The following is a 22,563-nucleotide window of genomic DNA, read 5'->3' as shown; positions in this document are numbered from 1 at the left end:
CAAGGGGTTGAATAATTTTGTCAATGACATATTAAGAGAAATGACACCGTTTGGTATGTTACAAAATATAATGTTGTAATTCAAGTTGCATTTGTCTATTTAATGCATCTTTATTTGATATGACTATAAACAAAATACGGAATACATTAGATTAGATGGATTAGATTAGATAGTACTTTATTTATTCCGTCAGGAGAGTTCCTTCAGGAAAATTACAATTTTCAGCACAATCCCATTCAAGATCAGACAAACATTACAGGGAGACAGAACAGGATCGCTGACGGGTCTGCCGGCTTCCAGCGCCCCTTACAAAAAAGATGACATACAGGTAAACAAGGGAGGGAGGGGGGGGGGGGGAGAAAAGAATAGAAGATTAAAATAAAAAATAAAAAAAATCGGTCTTAGCCTGGGCCCTGTCCAACTTGCTAAAACACCAAAATTGTGTGGGGGTTGAATAATTTTGATCACAACTGTATGTTTTTTGGTGGCTTCTATGCCCCCTGGTAGGGTTCTCCCAAGACAAACAGGTCCTACGTGAGAGATCATCAATCAATCAATCAATCAATGTTTATTTATATAGCCCTAAATCACCAGTGTCTTAAAGGGCTGCACAAACCACAACATAAACCACAACAACATCCTTGGTAGAGCCCACATAAGGGCAAGGAAAACTCACCCCAGTGGGACGTCGGTGACAGTGACAATGATGACTATGAGAAACCATGGAGAGGACCACATATGTGGGCAACCCCCCTCCTCTAGGGGACCAAAAGCAATGGATGTCGAGCAGGTCTAACATGATACTGGGAAAGTTCAATCCATAGTGGATCCAACACAACCGTGAGAGTCCAGTCCAAAGTGGTTCCAACACAGTAGCGAGAGTCCCGTCCATAGTGGAGCCAACAGGAAACCATCCCAAGCGGAGGCGGATCAGCAGCGCAGAGATGTCCCCAGTCAATACACAGGGGAGCGGTCCATCCTGGGTCCCGACTCTGGACGAGCGGTCCATCCTAGGTCCCGACTCTGGACAGCCAGTACTTCATCCATGGCTACCGGACCGGACCCCCTCCACAAGGGAGAGTGGGACAGAGGAGAAAAAGAAAAGAAACGGCAGATCAACTGGTCTAAAAAGGGGTCTATTTAAAGGCTACAGTATACAAATTAGTTTTAAGGTGAGACTTAAATGCTTCCACTGAGGTAGCATCTCGAAATGTTACCGGGAGGGCATTCCAGAGTACTGGAGCCCGAACGGAAAATGCACTATAGCCCGCAGACTTTTTTTAGGCTCTGGGAATCACTAATAAGACAGAGTCCTTTGAACGCAGATTTCTTGCCGGGACAGCTATGAAAAAGAAAAGACAAGGACTCAGAATTCCCTCGCCAAGAAAAGACAAGAACCCAGAATTCCCTCGCCAAGATTAAGGTCACCGAAGATCCCAATGGAGGCAGGCTCCGAGGTGGGGCTCGATGGCGAGCGCCTGGTGGACTGGCCTATCCCCAAAGAGGCAACGTGGGTCTCCCCTCAATGGGCTCACCAATCACAGGAGGGTGGATTGTGAGATGGGCGGAAGCTGGAGGCCGGGCTCCTGGCGGTCCGATCCTCAGCTACAGAAGCCAGCTGTTGGGACGTGGAACGCCACCTTGCTTGGGGGGATAAGCCTGAGTGGGTGCGCGAGCTGGAAAAGTTCCGGTCGTATCTAGTCGGACTCACTTCAACGGACAGCAAGGGCTCTGAAACAAGTCCTATCGAAAGGGGCTGAACTCTTTCACTCTGGCGTTGCTAGCAGTGATAAGCAAGGGGCTGGGGTACCAATTCTTGTTGCCCCTTTCCCCCGGCTCAGATCCGGTACGTTGGGGTTTAACCCATAGAAAAGTGGGTGGCTTCCGTTTTTTTTGTTTTTGTCCTGTCCATTAACTCAAGCAAATCATATTGTTGATATAAATTATCTATATCTGCTGTACAGATTTACTTTACAAAAGAAAAGTTTGGTATACTTCTCTTGTTGCCTTATTTGTATTTGACTTTATTAAATAGATCTATTTAATGTTTGGTGCAGCCGGACCGGAGCAGGAGGGGATAGAAAGAAGAAAAAAAAGGAGGACAGAGTGGGAAATTGCGGGGACAAAACGGGATAAAACAGAGAGTAATATACGATATGTATAAATATGCAAAGTAATAGGATCTGGGTGGGAGGGCTGGTCCCGACTTTGGTTTGCGCTTAAGTGCCAAACAGTAGCTCAGAGTACCCACCCTTTTTGGATTTCTATGGGGAATCACTGGAGAGTGCTCCCCCAGGTGATTCCCTTGTTCTGCTGTGGGACTTGGCAACAACAGTGAAACTTGGAGAGGCGTGATTGGGAGGAACGGCCACCCAGATCTGAATTCCAGTGGTGTTTTGTTATCGGACTTTTGTGATCGTCACAGATTATCCATGACAAACACCATGATCAAAAATAAGGTTGTCCGTATGTCCACTTGGCACCAGGACACAGTAGGCCGCAGGTCGATGATTGACTTTGTGGTTGTGTCATTGCGGTCTCATGTTTTGGACAATCGAGTGAAGAGGAGACGGGGGCCTTCAACCGATTACCATTGGTGGTGAGTTGGCTTCGACGATGGGGGAGGATGCTGGTCAAACCTGGCAGGCCCAACCTAACATGGAGGGTCTGCTGGGAACGTCTAGCAGTGTCTCCCGTCAGAGAGAGTTTCAATTACCACCTCCTGAAGTACTTTGAACATGTCATGAGGGAGTCGCTGGACACTGAGTCCGAGTGGACCATGTTCTGTACATCTATTGTCAGGGCGGACGATCGGAGTTGCGGCGACAGGGTGGTTAGTGCTTGTCGTGGTGGTAATCCCAGAATCCGCTGGTGGACATCAGTGGGGAGAGAGGCCTTCAAACTGAAGAAGGAGTCCAATCGGGTCCTTTTGGGTCATGGGACCCCGGAAGTAGCAGACAGGTACCGACAGGCCAAGTGGCGCACAACTTTGGCAGTCACAGAGGCAAAAACTTGGACAAAGGAGGAGTTCGGGGAAGCCATGGAAAACAACTCCCGGAAGTGCACTATTAATACCGTGTATGGTGGAGACCTCGGACTCACTTCGACGGACAGCAAGGACTCTAAAAAAACTCCTCTTGAAAAGGGCTGAACTCTCTTTCACTCTGGCGTTGCAAGCAGTGATAGGCAATGGGCTAGGGTAGTAATTCTTGTTGCCCCCCGGCTCAGATCCTGTATGTTGGAGTTTAATCCATAGAAAACTGGGTAGCTTCCTTTTTTTTGTCCTCTCAGCAAATCATTTTGTTGTCACTTTTGAATTTTAGGGCATCTTTAAATGTCTTTTTGAAGAAACTGTTCAATATTTGCACACACCTTGATTGTCTGACACCACACCCTTCCTCTGGAACACAACTACCCAGCAGGCGCAAGACATTAAAACAACGTTGAGAATTTGTTGAATTAGGTCCTGATGTTGAGCGACTCAAACTTAACGTTGGAACGACATTCTTTTTGATGACTTGTAATCAATGTCGGGTTCTGACGATGATTTGACCATTGAGTTTTGGTCATTTCCCAACCAATATTCCACAACACAAATACAACGTTGAAACAAAATGCCTTTTGCAACATTTATCCAATGTCAGGCTGTGACTTTGATTTGACCATTGACATTTGGTCATTTCTCAACCAATATTCCACAAAACAAATACAACACTGAAACAACATCCCTTAGACGTTTATCTAACGTCAGGCTGTGACGTTGATCTGACCATTGAAATGTTGTCATTTCCCAACCAATATTCTACAACACAAATACAACGTTGAAACAACACGCCTTTTGACAAAGTTTATCCAATGTCAGGCAGTGACGTTGATTTGACCATTGACATTTGGTCATTTCCCAACCAATATTCCACACCACAAATATAACGTTCAAACAACATCCCTTAGACATTTATCCAATTTCAGGCCGTGACGTCGACTTGACCATTGAAATTTGGTCACTTCCCGACCAATATTCTACAGCACAAATACAACGTTGAAACAACATGCCTTTTGACAACATTTATCCAATGTCAGGCTGAGACTTTGATTTTACCATTAAAATTTGGTCATTTCACTACCAATATTCCACAACCCAAATACAAGGTTAAAATAACACGCCTTTGGACAACGTTTATCCAATGTCAGGCTGTGACGTTGATTTGACCATTGACATTTGGTCATTTCCCGACCAATATTCCACAACACAAATACAACATGTATCCAATGTCAGGCCGTGAAATTGACTTGACCATTGAAATTTGGTCACTTCCCGACCAATATTCTACAGCACGAATACAACGTTGAAACAACAAGCCTTTTGACAACATTTATCCAATGTCAGGCTGAGACTTTGATTTGACCATTAAAATTTGGTCATTTCACTACCAATATTCCACAACCCAAATACAAGGTTAAAACAACACGCCTTTTGACAACGTTTATCCAATGTCAGGCTGTGACGTTGATTTGACCATTGACATTTGGTCATTTCCCAACCAATATTCCACAACACAAATACAACGTTTATCCAATTTCAGGCCGTGACGTCGACTTGACCATTGAAATTTGGTCACTTCCCGACCAATATTCTACAGCACAAATACAACGTTGAAACAACATGCCTTTTGACAACATTTATCCAATGTCAGGCTGAGACTTTGATTTGACCATTAAAATTTGGTCATTTCACTACCAATATTCCACAACCCAAATACAAGGTTAAAACAACACACCTTTTGACAACGTTTATCCAATGTCAGGCTGTGACGTTGATTTGACCATTGACATTTGGTCATTTCCCAACCAATATTCCACAACACAAATACAACGTTTATCCAATTTCAGGCCGTGACGTCGACTTGACCATTGAAATTTGGTCACTTCCCGACCAATATTCTACAGCACCAATACAACGTTGAAACAACATGCCTTTTGACAACATTTATCCAATGTCAGGCTGAGACTTTGATTTGACCATTAAAATTTGGTCATTTCACTACCAATATTCCACACTCAAATACAAGGTTAAAACAACACGCCTTTTGACAACGTTTATCCAATGTCAGGCCGTGACGTGTATTTGACCATTGAAATTTGGCCATTTCCCTACCAATATTCCACAACACAAATACAACGTTCAAACAACATCCCTTAGGCGTTTATCTAACGTCAGGCTGTGACGTTGACTTGACCATTGAAATTTGGCCATTTCCCAAACAATATTCCACAACACAAATACAACGTGTATCCAATGTCAGGCCGTGACATTGACTTGACCATTGAAATTTGGTCACTTCCCGACCAATATTCCACAACACAAATACAACGTTGAAACAACATCCTTTAGACGTTTATCCAATGTCAGGCTGTGACTTTGATTTGACCATTGAAATGTGGTCATTTCCCAACCAATATTCCACAACACAAATACAACGCTGAAACAACATCCCTTAGACTTTTATCCAATTTCAGGCCGTGACGTCGACTTGACCATTGAAATTTGGTCACTTCCCGACCAATATTCCACAACACAAGTACAACGTGTATCCAATGTCAGGCCGTGACATTGACTTGACCATTGAAATTTGGTCACTTCCCGACCAATATTCCACAACACAAATACAACGTGTATCCAATGTCAGGCCGTGACATTGACTTGACCATTGAAATTTGGTCACTTCCTGACCAATATTCCACAACACAAATACAACGTGTATCCAATGTCAGGCCGTGACATTGACTTGACCATTGAAATTTGGTCACTTCCCGACCAATATTCTACAGCACAAATACAACGTGTATCCAATGTCAGGCCGTGACATTGACTTGACCATTGAAATTTGGTCACTTCCCGATCAATATTCTACAGCACAAATACAACGTTGAAACATCATGCCTTTTGACAACATTTATCCAATGTCAGGCTGAGACTTTGATTTGACCATTAAAATTTGGTAATTTCACTAGCAATATTCCACAACCCAAATACAACGTTCAAACAACATCCCTTAGGCGTTTATCTAACGTCAGGCTGTGACGTTGACTTGACCATTAAAATTTGGCCATTTCCCAACCAATATTCCACAACACAAATACAACGTGTATCCAATGTCAGGCCGTGGCATTGAAATGATCATTGAAATTTGGTCACTTCCCGACCAATATTCTACAACATAAATACAACGTTGAAACAACACGCCTTTTGACAACGTTCATCCAATGTCAGGCTGTGACATTGACTTGACCATTGACATTTGGTAATTTCCCAACCAATATTCCACAACACAAATACAACGTTGAAACAACATCCCTTAGACGTTTATCTAACGTCAGGCTGTGACGTTAATTTGACCATTGAAATTTGGCCATTTCACTACCAATATTCCACAAGACAAATACATCGTTGAAACAACATCTCTTAGATGTTTATCTAACGTCAGGCTGTGACGTTGACTTGACCCTTGAAATTTGGTCATGTCCCAACCAATATTCCACAACACAAATACAACGTTGAAACAACATCCCTTAGATGTTTATCTAACGTCAGGCTGTGACGTTGACTTGACCATTGAAATTTGGTCATTTCACTACCAATATTCCACAACACAAATACAACGAGTATCCAATGTAAGCCCGTGACGTTGACTTGACCCTTGAAATTTGGACATGTCCCAACCAATATTCTACAAAACAAATATAACTCTGAAACAACATTCTTTAGACGTTTATCCAATGTCGGGCCGTGACGTCGACTTGACCATTGAAATTTGGTCACTTCCCGACCGACATTCTACAGCACAAATACAACGTTGAAACAACATGCCTTTTGACAACGTTTATCCAACGTCAGGCTATGACGTTGATTTGACCATTGAAAATCGGCCATTTCCCAACCAATATTCTATAACACAAATACAACGTTGAAACAACACGCCTTTAGACAACGTTCATCCAATGTCAGGCTGTGACGTTGATTTGACCATTGACATTTGGTCATTTCCCAACTGAAATTCAACAAAAAAAATACAACGTTGAAAAAACATCCCTTAGACCAGGGGTGTCAAACTCATTTTAGCTCAGGGGCCACGTGGAGGAAAATCTATTCCCAAGTGGGCCGGAATGGTAAAGTCATGGCATGATAACTTAAAAATAAAGAAAACTTCAGGTTGTTTTCTTTGTTTTACTTTGGCTTAAAAATAGAACAAGCACATTCTGCAAATGTACAAATCAGAAATAATCCTCTGGACAAAACACTTCAAATGTGTTGAAAATTCTGAGGAAATCGGTGGCGCTTCAAAAACACAATGAGCTTAGACTTCGTCTCAGTGTATCTGCAAAGCCAGGGTTAAACTTTAAGTCACAGTCTTTCTGGGATTGAACAACAACACAACATGTAAAACTAATCTAGGTATCATCCTTTGTCACATCCACGTATCAATCCAGAGCTAACTCAACAAACCGTAGGAAACGGAGGTAAAAACTACTCAAAAGGGATAAATTCACTGTTTTCATGTTTGACAGAGACATTTTGGAGCAACGATGGTGCCAAATGACAATGTGTTCGTAGCAGAAGACATAAAACGGCAGGTTTTAAATTTCATGGACCCACTTTACTGCATACCTCTTTCTTGGCCCCTGTATAAACAGTTTGCTTGCCTAACAGAATTGCTATTGTGACATCCAGTGGACACATTTAGAACAGCAATTTCTTTCATTCGCGAAAAAAAAAAACCCAGCTCATTTTAATACTTGGCAAACTCATCACGCAGACCGGATAAAACCAGTACACGGGCCTGATCCGGCCCATAGGCCGTATGTTTGGCACCCCATGCCTTAGACGTTTATCCAACGTCAGGCTGTGACGTCGACTTGACCATTGAAATTTGGTTATTTCCCAACCAATATTCTACAACACAAATACAATGTTGAAACAACACGCCTTTTGACAACGTCCATCCAATGTCAGGCTGTGACGTTGACTTGACCATTGAAATTTGGTCGTATCCCAAACATCAACGTGGATCCAACGTCAGACACCGACGTCGTCCCCACTTACAAACACAACTATTTTCCAACGCTGTTTCAAAGTCAGTTTTAAAGAACATGCACTTATCGCAGTGGTTCTTAACCTGGGTTCGATCGAACCCTAGGGCAGGGGTTGGGAACCTATGGCTCTAGAGCCGGATGTGGCTCTTTTGATGACTGCATCTGGCTCTCGGATAAATCTGAGGTAACACTGCTTAACACGATAAGTAATGACTAATTCCACTTGTAATCAAAGTGTTAAAAATAACATTCAAAATATTAAACATGCTCATGCATTTGAATCCATCTATCCTTTTACTGCCGCACTTTATTTATTATTATTTTTTTTAGGGCTTGCCCTCCTGGGGCTTTTTCAGACAACCAAGCACCGACATGAAAGCCTGTTTCAGGATTACGATATTTTTTTATTTTTCAATCAATCTCTCAGTTGCTTTCCAGCAATTGTCTTTTTCTCTTTCGTTCTCGCTCGCACTCTGGCTCCAGCTCCAACCCTGTCTCTCCTCCTGGCTGCTGCTTATAACAGAGCGACAGGTGATTAGATAACAAGGCCCAGGTGGGTTGTCTACGCACCTGTCGCTAATTTCGAGGCCGGTCCTGGCACACCCCGCTTCGCTGCAGGCCCGCAGGCCACGCCCCCTCCACAGTTAGCTTCAGAATATCAATGTTATTACAAAGAATAACAGACCTATTATACTCTAGTAATGTTGGTCTTACTTAAAAATGCACGCGTGTCGGTGTGTTCAGTGTTGAAAAAAAAAATTATATGGCTCTTACGGAAATACATTTTAAAATATTCGGATTCTTGGCTCTCTCAACCAAAAAGGTTCCCGACCCCTGCGCTATAGGGTTCGGTGAGTCAGCCTCAGGGGTTCGCCGGAGGTCAAAACACCCGACTCATCGTGTAAATAAAAACTTCTCCCTATCGGCGTATTACGGATACAACAACAGCAGAAGTGACACTGATTTGCAGGTGTGTAATTTGTTGTGAGTTTATGTATTGTGTTGGTTTTGCTCTTTGAACAAGATGACGTTCATTTTGTGCACCGGTAAAAAAAATCATGGTCACACTTTAGTTTGGGGAACATATTCACCATTAATTAGTTGCTTATTAACATGCAAATTAGTAACATATTGGCTCTTAACTAGTCATTAAGTACATGTTAATGTCTTATTCGCGACATGGCCTTATTATAACCCTAACCCTCTAACCCTGACCCTAACCCTAACCAAATAACTGTAAATTAAGTCTTTGTTGCTTAGAATATGTTCCCCCTAGTGTCCAAATAAATCTTAAATTAAGTCTCTGTTACATAGAATATGTTTCCCTGTACTAAAGTGTTACTAAAAACATATAAGTTGTATATATAACTGTCTTGAATTTGAAAAATTCAAATCATTTCCACTAAAGAAGGGTTCGGTGAATGCGCATATGAAACTGGTAGGGTTCGGTACCTCCAACAAGGTTAAGAACCACTGACTTAACGTCAACGTTGTATCAATGTCTTGTGCCTGCCGGGTAATCACACTTAGCATTCATATCGATTCAGCTTTGTGCACACAGTTGATATAAAAAAATAAATATGCTTTTAATTAGATATTACATCTAACAGTCATTATGTGGCTGCACAATAGTTTCTTAATGGCAAACATTATGTCTTTAATTAATCACATTCACATTGATAAAACTAATTGAGCCAAACCTTGACCGGGTCCTCATTAGTTTTGAGTCCGTCTTCGGGCACATCTGTCGGCATCTGCACACTGAAACACGACGTGGATGATGAGGATGAGGATGAGGAGGAAAGACGAAGGAGACAAGAGAGAGCACTACATCCTCCACCCAACCCACTCACGTTGATCACCTGAATGCGTGCCAGGCAGCGATCCCTCCTCACCTGTTAGCCTCCTCCTCACATTTAACCCCTCTCTCTCTCTCTCTCTCTCTCTCTCTCTCTCTCTCTCTCTCTCTCTCTCTCTCTCTCTCTCTCTCTCTCACTCTCTGCACAAAATATGTAATTCCCCTGCAATAAATCATCATAAATTGCCCAATACAGCGATGATAAGTGTTAATTTACGTGTTTGCAAGGGAAAAAAACAACAAGAAATGCTTAAATGTGTCAAAAAGCGCAGTTTGTTTTGTTCTCCAATATTGTAAATGGGGCAATAAAAGCTCTCGCCGCTAGAGGACAGCAAACACAAATCCTTGGTAACAGGCTGTTCTGCGTATATTGAGGGGGTGGGGGACAGTCCAACAATGCGTGGGCTCCGACTCACACTCAAGTGACACCAGCACTTTAAAAACATAACAGAAGAGTTTATTAAGTAAATTATTACTCTGGGCAGAGGATAAAATATGTATTGTGATATGTAATAGTACAATAAAGCTAAAAAACTAAGAATTTTTAGACAATTTTCAAAAAATGACAAAATATTAGAAACCTAAATTTATATCGTCGTGAGGAAAAATTAATTGCATCTATAATGTAATTTATGTGTCATTAATTGGAATAAAATCATTGTACTAAGAAAAATATAATAATTTTACCTCGGTTTAGGATTGCTTCACTTTACGAGATTTTGGGATAAGGTCTGCCTGCAGCCTAATTATTCAACTTTAGGTGACGAGCCTCCCCGCCACTAGGTGGCGTAGCGAACGTGACAGCGGACCTAATAACATCCGCCCAATACGTCAGGTGTTTCAGTCATTAACTAATAGCTCGCAAGACATGACTTTGTTTTTCCAACATGGGAACTAAGAAAGTGAGTATAAAGAATGATTTCGGGAAGACAAAGTGGATGATATTAATCTAAATAAATGTTTGACAGGGAAACAGCTGGGAGGAGATACCAAACAAGTCTGCTCTTCAAGGTAAATTATTGTTGAATTAGTACATAAAACTGTTAGAGTTGTTGGCTATACATTTGATGTTTTTTTGATGTCATATTCCTTATAAGTTATTTTTTTTTTCCTAAGGGGCAAGTTACATGTTAAAAATGATGACGTTGTGGGGGGTTCTAGCATGTATAAATCATACTTGCCAATTCGGGGGTTTAGGTGGGCGGGGCATGCCGCGCCGGGGGCGGGGTTAAGGAGTGAGGAGTATATTTATAGCTACAATTCACAAAAATTCAAGTATTTCATATATATATATATATATATATATATTTATATATATATATATATATATATATTAGGGATGTGGGAAAAAATCGATTCGAATACAAATCGCGATTCTCACGTTGTGCGATTCAGAATCGATTCTCATTTTAAAAAAAATCGATTTATTTTTCATTTATTTATTTTATTTTTTTATCAATCCAACAAAACAATACACAGCAATACTCTAACAATGCAATCCAATTCCAAAACCAAACCTGACCCAGCAACACTCAGAACTGCAATAAACAGAGCAATTGAGAGGAGACACAAACACGATACAGATCAAACCAAAAGTAGTGAAACCAAAATGAATATTATCAACAACAGTATCAATATTAGTTATAATTTCAGCAAAGCAGTGATTAAAAACACCTCATTGACATCATTAGACATTTATAAAAATAAAAAAAAAGAATGATAGTGTCACGGTGGCTTACACTTGCATCGCATCTTATAAGCTTGACAACACACTGTGTCCAATGTTTTCACAAAGATAAAAATGTCGTATTTTTGGTTCGTTTAATAGTTAAAACAAATTTACATTATTGCAATCAGTTGATAAAACATTGTCCTTTACAATTATAAAAGTGAAAAAAAAAATCTACTACTCTGCTAGTATGTCAGCAGACTGGGGTACATCCTGCTGAAATCCTATGTATTGAATGAATACAGAATCGTTTTGAATCGGAAAAATATCGTTTTTGAATCGAGAATCGCGTTGAATTGAAAAAATCGATATGTAATCGAATCGCGACCCCAAGAATCGATATTGAATCAAATCGTGGGATACCCAAAGATTCGCAGCCCTAAAAATTATATATACAGTGGGGCAAAAAAGTATTTAGTCAGCCACCGATTGTGCAAGTTCTCCCACTTCAAATGATGACAGAGGTCTGTAATTTTCATCATAGGTACACTTCAACTGTGAGAGACAGAATGTGAAAAAAAATCCAGGAATTCACATTGTAGGAATTTTAAATAATTTATTTGTAAATTATGGTGGAAAATAAGTATTTGGTCAACCATTCAAAGCTCTCACTGATGGAAGGAGGTTTTGGCTCAAAATCTCACGATACATGGCCCCATTCATTCTTTCCTTAACACGGATCAATTGTCCTGTCCCCTCAGCAGAAAAACAGCCCCAAAGCATGATGTTTCCACTCCCATGCTTCACAGTAGGTATGGTGTTCTTGGGATGCAACTCAGTATTCTTCCTCCAAACACGACGAGTTGAGTTTATACCAAAAAGTTATATTTTGGTTTCATCTGACCACATGACATTCTCCCAAGCCTCTGCTGTATCATCCATGTATATATATATATATATATATATATATATATATATATATATATATATATATATATATATATATATATATATATATAAATAATATTCTGAGCGCGATGATATGTTATCGACTGGGAAAATGCATTTTTAGACAATATAATTTGGAGACACAAAGAGTAACAAGGGGTAGAAAATAGATTATTAATGACAGATTTAAAAAAAAAAAAAAAGAAAACATTTTGTATTCCCGCGGGTAGGATTTTGGATGATTGCGGGCTAGATCCGGCCCGCTTTCCGTAGTTTGGGGACCACTGTACTAAACCGTCCCTTGTGTGATGTCTGTAGGAGTGTTTTAATGCATATTTGTATGTAATCATGCTAGCATTGTTAGTATTTGCAAATATGCACTTTTTACAAGTGTCTGTGTTAGTAATATTAACTTACAATGGCACTCTTTTTGTATTGTTTCAGTTTCGTAAATCCCCCAAAACGTCTCCATGGCGTCTGTTTAGCTGATTGGAGAGCATGCATCCGCAGCTGGTGGATCCAAGACGATGACTTCTGTTTAGTTGGATCAGACATTTTACTGCCGGGAGACAGGCGCTGTTTGAAAGCAATTGAGGTATGTAAATAAAAATTTACAAAATAATTTGTACCAGTATATATCTATGGCTTATAGTCCGATGTGGCGAATACAAACCCCAAAACCAGTGAAGTTGGCAAGTTGTGTAATTCGTAAATAAAAACAAAATACAGTGATTTGCAAATCCTTTTCAACTTATATTCAATTGAATAGACTGCAAAGACAATATTTTATATGTTTGAACCGAGAAACAATTTTTTTTGTGAAAATAATCATAAACTTTGAATTTAACAAATTGCAAATAAGTTGGCACAGGGGTATTTTTTACCACTGTGTTACATGGCCTTTAATTTTAACAACACTCAGATAACTTTGCTTGGACGGCAGCATATGTTGCTCCAAAACCTGTAGGGACCATTCAGCATTAATGGTGCCTTCACAGATGTGTAAGTTACCCATGCATTTGGCACTAATACACCCCCATACCATCACAGATGCTGGCTTTTGAGCTTTGCAGCTGTAACAATCCGGATAGTTTTAGGTAAATTGTTTCCAAAAACAATTTTAATTGTGGTCTCGTCAGACCACAGAACATTTTTCCACTTTGCATCAGTCCATCTTAGATGAGCTTGGGCCCAGCGAAGCTGGCGGCGTTTCTGGATGTTGTTGATAAATGGCTTTCGCTTTGCATAGTAAAGCTTTAACTTGCACTTACAGATGTAGCGACGAACTGTAGTTACTGACAGTGGTTTACTGAAGTGTTCCTGAGCACTTGTGGTGACATCCTTTACACACTTGATGTCGCTTTTTGATGCAGTACCGCCTGAGGGTTTCGAAGGTCTGTAATAACATTGTTTACGTTAAGTGATTTCTCCAGATTCTCTGAACCTTTTGATGATATCACGGATTGTATATGTTGAAATCCCTAATAGCTTTTTGAGAAATGTTATACTGATTTACAAATTGCTCACACATTTGTTCACAAGGTGGTGACCCTCGCCCCATCTTTGTTTGTGAATGTCTGAGCATTTCATGGAAGCTGCTTTTATACAAAAATCATGGCACCCACCTGTTCCCAGCAAGCCTGTTCACCTGTGGGATGTTCCAAAGAAGTGTTTGATGAGCATTCCTCAACTTTCTCAGTCTTTTTTGCCACTTTTGCCATCTTTTTTGAAACACGTTGCAGGCATCAAATTCCATCCATCCATCCATCAATTTTCTACCGCTTATTCCCTTTTGGGGTCGCGGGGGGCGCTGGCGCCTATCTCAGCTACAATCGGGCGGAAGGCGGGGTACACCCTGGACAAGTCGCCAACTTATCGCAGAGCCAACACAGATAGACAGACAACATTCACACACTAGGGCCAATTTAGTGTTGCCAATCAACCTATCCCCAGGTGTATGTCTTTGGAAGTGCGAGGAAGCCGGAGTACCCGGAGGGAACCCACGCATTCACGGGGAGAACATGCAAACTCCACACAGAAAGATCCCGAGCCTGGATTTGAACCCAGGACTGCAGGAACTTCGTATTGTGAGGCAGACGCACTAAACCCTCTGCCACCGTGAAGCACAATTTACAAAAAAACAAACAAAGTTATCTTGTTCGAACGTTAAGTATATTGTCTTTGCAGTCTAGTTAATTGAATATAACTTGAAAAAGATTCGCAAACCGCTGTATTTTGTTTTTATTTATGATTTACCCAACGTGCCAACTTCACTGGTTTGGGGTTTGTATATATAAAATACTTATTTCTCCAAAGATTTAGTGGGTAAAACTTAAATACTGGTGCGCTTTATAGCCCAGAAAGTCTGTCAAATGAGAAATAAGACAGAATATTGTTAAAATAAACAAAACATCTAAATCATTGAATGCATATAAAAAATTTTTTGATTTTATTTTGTCGATACACCACAGCCCATAACAGAACAAGCGTCTGATAATGCACAGCTCCAGAAGTAGTAGTATCAAAAAGTAGCTGCAAACATCCTACTAAAAATGATATATACTTCAAGTCTTTTATTAAAACAAAAATGTTTCTTAAATCCCCCCCAACTTGTACTTAAAGGCCTACTGAAACCCACTACTACCGACCACGCAGTCTGATAGTTTATATTTCAATGATGAAATATTAACATTGCAACACATGCCAATACGGCCTTTTTTAGTTTACTAAATTGCAATTTTAAATTTCCCGAGAAGTGTCGTGTTGAAAACGTCGCGGTATGATGACTCGTATGACGTCTCGGTTTGTAGCGGACATTATTTTCCAGCCCGATCCAAGCTAAATGTCGTCTGCTTTAATCGCATAATTAAACAGTACTCTGGACATCTGTGTTGCTGAATCTTTTGCAATTTGTTCGATTAATAATGGAGAAGTCAAAGTAGAAAGAGGAGGTGGGAAGCTTTTAGCATTTAGCCACACAAACACACGGTGTTTCCTTGTTTAAAATTCCCGAATTTGACGCTTTACTATGGATCAGAGCGGTCAATCGAACACGGATCCCGACCAAATGTCAACCGGTAGTTTTCGGTGAGAAAATTGAGGTAATAAGTCAGCTCTTACCGTAGACATGAGCGGAGCTTCGTCCTGTGCAGCGTGTGACTTCCCTCACTGACTCTAGCGTCAACACACCCGTGGCCACATCCCTCCGACTTTAGGTACTCTATAATCTCACTAAAACAATAGGCAGATAAGGGATTTTTCTGAATTATCCTAGTAAATGTGTCTAATAACATCTGAATCGCTCCCACTGCCGTCGCCTTTTTTTTTTTTTTTTTCCAGTCCTTCACTCTAAATTTCTTCATCCATAAATCTTTCATCCTCGCTCAAATTAATGGGGAAATTGTCGCTTTCTCGGTCGGAATAGCTCTAGCTGCTGCTGACTATGATTGTAAACAATGTTCATATGTGAGGAGCTCCACAACCCGTGACGTCACGCGCACATCGTCTGCTACTTCCGGTACAGGCAAGGCTTTTTCATTAGCGGCCAAAAGTTGCGAACTTTATCGTTGATGTTCTCTACTAAATCCTTTCAGCAAAAATATGGCAATATCGCGAAATGATCAAGTATGACACATAGAATGTGTCATACTTGCTATCCCCGTTTAAAGAAGAACATCTAATTTTCAGTAGGCCTTTAAGCACATTTTAACATGTGGAAACCCAACAAAGCTATGGTCATGACTCCACTATTACTGGAAAATGCTGTATTTTTTTTTTTTAGAATAAAACCTTGTACAAAAGACTGCAATAGGGAGTTGATTTATGGGAGCTCAGGTGTGCTTTGTGGGGGCCAGACTCTCACCCAAATGGAACCCCTTGTTATCTGGGTCTCCCAGGTCTAACTAACACTCACAAGCCCCCTGTGTCCACATGTGACCTTTGCGGCTGGCAGACCCGTTTCTCCTTTCTGTCCACCTCTCTTTCTAATCCAGCGGGCATATTTGGGCATGTTCCCAGTCAGAATGCAAGTGTGGCCACGAGTGCTGCTCCCCTCCCACGCACACAAAGACACAATAGACTCCGGCAGTGAGCTGCCAGGCCGCTATTATAACCCTAATCCCGCGCCTATTCTACCGGCCAGAGAGAGAGCGAGAGACCCACAGAGAGGGAGGCAGAGCTGAAGATGAGGTCATCCCATGCAGGGGTCACTGCCCCCCCCCTCCCCAATAGAGGGCCACAGATAAAGGCTGCAGGACAGGATGGAGAGAATGGGCCTGGATGGCTGCACAAGACTGACAGATGCTCAGAGAGCGCACTGAATGGAAACCTACAAAATGACACCATCGACGACCACAGCATGAGGGACAATGCAACAGGTCCATTGTGTTCTATAGTTAATACAGAGCAGTGACGTGGCAGGGGACCCGCTTTAGACGACAACCCATCGATGTCAACCAACTCAAGTCCTGGTCCACTGTGTGGTTTCGGCTCTGTCGACAACCGTTTATAATGAGTCAATGTCGACGCCCCTCTGACTGGCGTCGACATTGACTCATTGTCGTAAAAAGTATTCTGAAAAAGTGGTGCGGGTGTGACACGTCTGAGGCATTTTTTTCATTGGCCGGTGGGGCTGTTATAAATTAGCCTATGAATTCTGCCTAGCAACAACCATGAGATGTTACCGTATTTCCTTGAATTGCCGCAGGGCATATAGTATGCGCCTGCCTTGAATTACTGCCGGGTCAAACTCGCTTCGCAAAATAATTAGCGCATGCTTAGTATTACTGCCTGCTCAAACTCGTGACGTCACGAGTGACACTTCCCCTGTCATCGTTTTCAAAATGGAGGAGGCTGATTTCAATACCGGTAATTTGAAATCGCATAAAGGGAAGAAGATTAAGAGCTATTCAGTAGGATTTAAGGTCCAAGCTTACATCACACTCAAATTTTTACTGCATGCCTTTGGTAAGTGCCGTAGGGAGAAGAGGTTTTAAAATAATTAGCGCATGCTTACTTTTACCGCATGCCTTTTGATAAACGCAGGAGTAAGAAGAGATTTTAAATTATTTAGCGCCCCGGCGGCAATTCAAGGAAATATATATCTCCAATCCGAGCAAAGCTGTGCATAAGTGTTTAATTTGTTGTTGGTTAGTAAGTAGTAAGGAAACAATTTCCACCAAAGTTTGTAAAACAGTTCTTCTAACAGGCGTTCGGGGGGTCCAATCATGTCCGGGAATGACACTATACCAGGCCCCGAGTTTAGTTCCAAACTTGTGAAACAAAAGATACAGTATTTGCAGCAAATTCAAACAAACACTAAAGTGCTACTGTTGAATAGACTTAGAAGTGAAGTGAAGTGAATTATATTTATATAGCGCTTTTCTCAAGTGACTCAAAGCGCTTTACATAGTGAAACCCAATATCTAAGTTACATTTAAATCAGTGTGGGTGGCACTGGGAGCAGGTGGGTAAAGTGTCTTGCCCAAGGACACAACGGCAGTAACTAGGATGGCACAAGCGGGAATCGAACCTGCAACCCTCAAGTTGCTGGCACAGTCACTCTACCAACCGAGCTATGCCGCCACAAGGGAAATTGTTCCACACAGTAGTTCAGTTTCATAGGATGAAAAAGATAAGGATGGAGACGATAATACAAGTATTAAGTACACAAAAAATTTACCATAGTAGCAATATATAAAATATAACTGTGACAGACTCTCGCTGTCGTGAGGGTCCCACTGACCACCAAGGAAGGACATCTCGCTCGAGCAGGTTTGACTCTTGTTTATTTTTCAATAAATCTAGTCTTTTGCCGGGTTGCTTTTCAGCTCCTCCTCTGCTGCTCGCTCTTCGGACGCTTTCGTCGTCGCCGTCTTTTCCCTGTCGCTCTTGCGCTGCATGTGCCGCAGACTCTCCAACTCCTTCTCCTCTTTAATACATTGCCGGTAGAAATGTTAATAATTTCCCGGTGTGTGAGCCACGCACCTGAATTCGATTACAGATTCACGCACCTGTCGCTAATCAGAGACTATTATTTAAGACTGTCATTTTCAGTTAGTCTGTCTGGCGCCATTGCTCACTTCATGCCATGGTCACTGACTTTTAATGCTTGTTCATAGTTCATGCTGCTCTGCTCAAATCACCGTAAGTGTTTTTGTGTATGATCATAGTTCAGTTTATGTGTTGAGGTTTTTTGTTCCCTGCGCCAAGTTTTGTGCCTCCGCCATGAGCGCCTTTTGTTTTTTCCCTTTTGTAGCTTTTGAGTTAAAATTAAATCATGTATTTACCTTCAAGCCATGTCCGGTCCAGTTTGTTTGCATCCCGGGAAAACAATCCACGCAGCAAGCTGCCAAATAATCCACGCTCTGACACTTTTTTGCAGAAAGTCCTTTTTAAAAACGACCGAGTGCTACTGTAACTCTTGACAAAATAAATAGACCAACATCAAATGTCTGTAGACGGCGCTGGTTCTAAGGAATATACAAAATAAGAATAACAGTGAAGGGAGAAGTCTGTCCCCCCTGTTATTAACTTTCTGGAAATGTGGTCCCCCCAAAAAATTTTCCGATTATGCCTGCTATAGATAAATGGTGCAAGAGCCAAGGAAGAAAATATCAATTACATTTTGTGCACACATTGTTTGAGTCCTAATCAATAAATTTCTAAACCCACAGAAATAGCATACTAGCGAAGAAACAAATAAATTAACAAACTGAAATATAATTATAAATAAGTAGTAATAAATAAGTAGTAGGCCTTGGAGGTCTGCAATATAGAAAATAGAAAAAACATCGTTAAGAATTAAATTCAGTATTGTCTTTAAAAATTTTAAATGAAATAAGTTCAAAACTTTAAAATAAATAAGTTGCAATATTACAGGTAGGGATGTCACGATATGAATATTTCACATCACGGTTAATATTATTATAATGATATTGATAAATGTGCTCAAAAAGTACTTATACACACACTGATATCTTTTAACCAAGTTTTATTTTCAAAACGTTAACATGCCTTGTATTGATGTTAGCATTTAAGATAGTTAGTGATTGGGGCGCTAGCCGCTTATAACTAGGAGTTTTTCAAAGTGTGGTAATTAATCACGATAATTAAAAATGTTTTAAATGTTAATAACTGTTGATAATTTTAACGCGGTTTGTTTAATTCACTCATTTAAAGGGGCAAGGAATATTAATGAGTACAATAACACATTGGATGATGTGTAAATATGACAGATTATAGCAAGCATGCTTATTTCTATTTGAAATCCCTCAACATAAAAACAGCAACAAAAGCACAATACAATAAAAATCAACAGAAATGTTATAAAGAAATAGATTTAAAATATGTAAATGTTTTGTTTGCATGTAATGGTTTATCATTATATCGGTAATCGTAAAATTCTTAATTACAAACATGAAAAAAAATTGTAATATTCAAGTAAAAATGTAAATATTACATGTAAAGTCACAGTAGTGTTTGTATGGTACATTTCGGACTGCATTGTGCTGAGTGTGAAATTTGGTGGAGGAGGAATTATGGTGTGGGGTTGTTTTTCAGGACTTGGGCTTGGCCCCTTAATTTAAGTGAAAGGAACTTTGAATGCTCCAGGATACCAAAACATTTTGGACAATTCCATGCTCCCAACCTTGTGGGAACATTTTGGAGCGGGCCTCTTCCTCTTCCAACATGACTTTGCACCAGTGCACAAAGCAAGGTCCATAAAGACATGTATAACAGAGTCTGGTGTGGATGAACTTGACTGGCCTGCACAGAGTCCTGACCTAAACTCGATAGAACACCTTTGGGATAAATTAGTGTGTGATTTTTATTTATATAGCGCTTTTCTCAAGTGACTCAAAGCGCTTTACATAGTGACACCCAATATCTAAGTTACATTTAAACCAGTGTGGGTGGCACTGGGAGCAGGTGGGTAAAGTGTCTTGCCCAAGGACACAACGGCAGTGACTAGGATGGCACAAGCGGGAATCGAACCTGCAACTCTCAAGTTGCTGGCACGGCCACTCTACCAACCGAGCAAATCAGTACGGAAACTGAGAGCCAGGCCTTCTCGACCAACATGTGACCTCACCAATGCGCTTTTGGAAGAACGGTCGAAAATTCCTATAAACACACTCTGCAACCTTGTGGACAGCCTTCCCAGAAGAGTTGAATCTGTAATAGCTGCAAAAGGTGGACCGGCATTATATCGAACCCTATGGGTTAGGAATGGAATAGCACTTCAACTGTTATGTTTTTTGTGACAGAGTGATTGGAGCACATACTTGTTGGTCACAAAGAACATTCATGAAGTTTGGATCTTTTATGAATTTATTATGGGTCTACTGAAAATGTGCTGGGTCAAAATACACATATGGTAATATTTGCTTCCCTTGGCAAGTTTAAACTGCAATAAGGCGCTTTTGATAGCCATCCACAAGCTTCTGGTTGAATTTTTAACCAATCCTCTTGACAAAATTGGTGCAGTTCAGCTAAATGTGTTGGTTTTCTGACATGGACTTGTTTCTTCAGCATTGTCCACACGATTAAGTCAGGACTTTGGGAAGGCCAGTCTTAAACGTTAATTCTAGCCTAATTTAGCCATTCCTTTACCACTTTTGACGTGTATCTAGGGTCTTTGTCCTGTACGAACACCCAACTTCGCCCAAGACCAAACCTCCGGGCTGATGATTTTAGGTTGTCCTGAATAATTTGGAGGTAATATTTTTTTTCCTACAACACGGAGTCAGTCATTTTCCTTAAATGTTCTCCCACTTAAAAATGCCACTGGGTCAAAGTATGGTAAAGTCTGTCAAGTTTATTTCATGTGAAACCACACTACAGTAGGAGCGGGAACCCTCCCTAATGGCCATCATTGTTTATTTTTTTTATGATAATATTACCACAAAAAAAAAAAACTTATGTCAAATGCACTCTAATGGGATAAAAATGAGTAAATTAGAATTGTTGCAGATAAATAAATAATACTGAATAAATAAATGAATAAATACACCCAAAACAAAAATAAATAGCTCTAATGCATAAACTCTGGTAAAGCCTTCATGGGACAATTAGGAGGGATGTCTCCATGAATTGATAATTTCCCTGCAATGTTGCTCATTATTATTATTATTATGACTATTATAATGATGATGATGATGTAGCCCACAGCAGTGCCACATTCTAGCTCAGAAGTAGACTCCAGCACACAAAGCACACTCTGCTGTGATGGGGTTCCCCTCGCTTTTAGGTTACAGAACACCTCAACTAGCAGCTCGTTGTATATTAAAACCCACAAGCAAACAGCAGAACTCACCCCACTTGCTCAAAACACATACTTTGGTGTTGTTTTTGCATAAAAAAAAAACAACCAAGCACATTTGTCCCATTGTTACGGAAGATTGGCCATCAACCTTGTACATTCTTCAACGTGCCGCGATTCATCTTACAAAAGAAATGACAAGTCCCGGTGAGCTGTTTACACTTTGGTAGGCAACTGTGAAATATTAGCTGGCAAACAACCGTGTACAGTGTTTATTTATATATATATATATTAATGTGTCGACCAAACCACCGCACTAATCACATCTCTGCAGCCTCTTGTACAGTATTTAAAAAAATAACAACTACATTTCCCCAGCCTCAAGCCTTTGGAGACTATATTGTATTATATTGCAGGCGTATCACAAAGAGAAGGTTGCATAGATAAAATGCTGAGCAGTGTTTTTGCAAGATAAAAAACATTTCATATACTGCTCTACGGGAAAAAGTGTTGAAATATGTAAGAAAATCTAAAGCTTTGTGGGTGAATTTCCGCCCATTTATTATCCATAAGAATGTTATGGGCAATTCTCCAAAATGTCTTCCTAAGGTGTAGGGATGGGCGATACCATGATGTACAGTGGGGCAAAAAAGTATTTAGTCAGCCACCGATTGTGCAAGTTCTCCCACTTAAAATGATGACAGAGGTCTGTAATTTTCATCATAGGTACACTTC

General features: G+C 40.6%; 1 protein-coding gene and 1 long non-coding RNA gene across 5 annotated transcripts in view; one reads left to right on the top strand and one right to left on the bottom strand.

The window, feature by feature from the left end:
- LOC133543413 (GTP-binding protein REM 2-like) overlaps nt 1-10,021 on the bottom strand; it is a 33,148-nt gene extending 23,127 nt beyond the window's left edge. The window contains exons 1-2 of one of the 2 annotated variants that reach the window (XM_061887967.1): nt 9,945-10,021; nt 9,792-9,852 (exon numbers count right to left, since the gene is read on the bottom strand). In XM_061887967.1, coding sequence (XP_061743951.1) covers nt 9,792-9,845 — 54 coding nt within the window. In that variant the 5' untranslated portion in view covers nt 9,846-9,852; nt 9,945-10,021. Of the gene's footprint in view, nt 1-9,791 lie in introns of both variants that reach the window. The other variant, XM_061887966.1, reaches the window with a different exon arrangement.
- Nucleotides 10,022-10,713: 692 nt separating this feature from the next.
- The window catches only part of LOC133543644 (uncharacterized), an 80,288-nt gene continuing 68,438 nt past the window's right edge, over nt 10,714-22,563 (top strand). Inside the window, exons 1-4 of one of the 3 annotated variants that reach the window (XR_009804438.1) lie at nt 10,714-10,851; nt 10,918-10,960; nt 13,011-13,161; nt 16,708-17,981. This is a non-coding gene — a long non-coding RNA (uncharacterized LOC133543644). The other 2 variants (XR_009804437.1, XR_009804436.1) reach the window with 2 other exon arrangements.

The sequence above is a fragment of the Nerophis ophidion genome, linkage group LG26, assembly GCF_033978795.1.
Source record: "Nerophis ophidion isolate RoL-2023_Sa linkage group LG26, RoL_Noph_v1.0, whole genome shotgun sequence".
In the NCBI taxonomy this organism is placed as follows: domain Eukaryota; kingdom Metazoa; phylum Chordata; class Actinopteri; order Syngnathiformes; family Syngnathidae; genus Nerophis; species Nerophis ophidion.
This window is presented reverse-complemented; position numbering and strand designations above follow the sequence as displayed.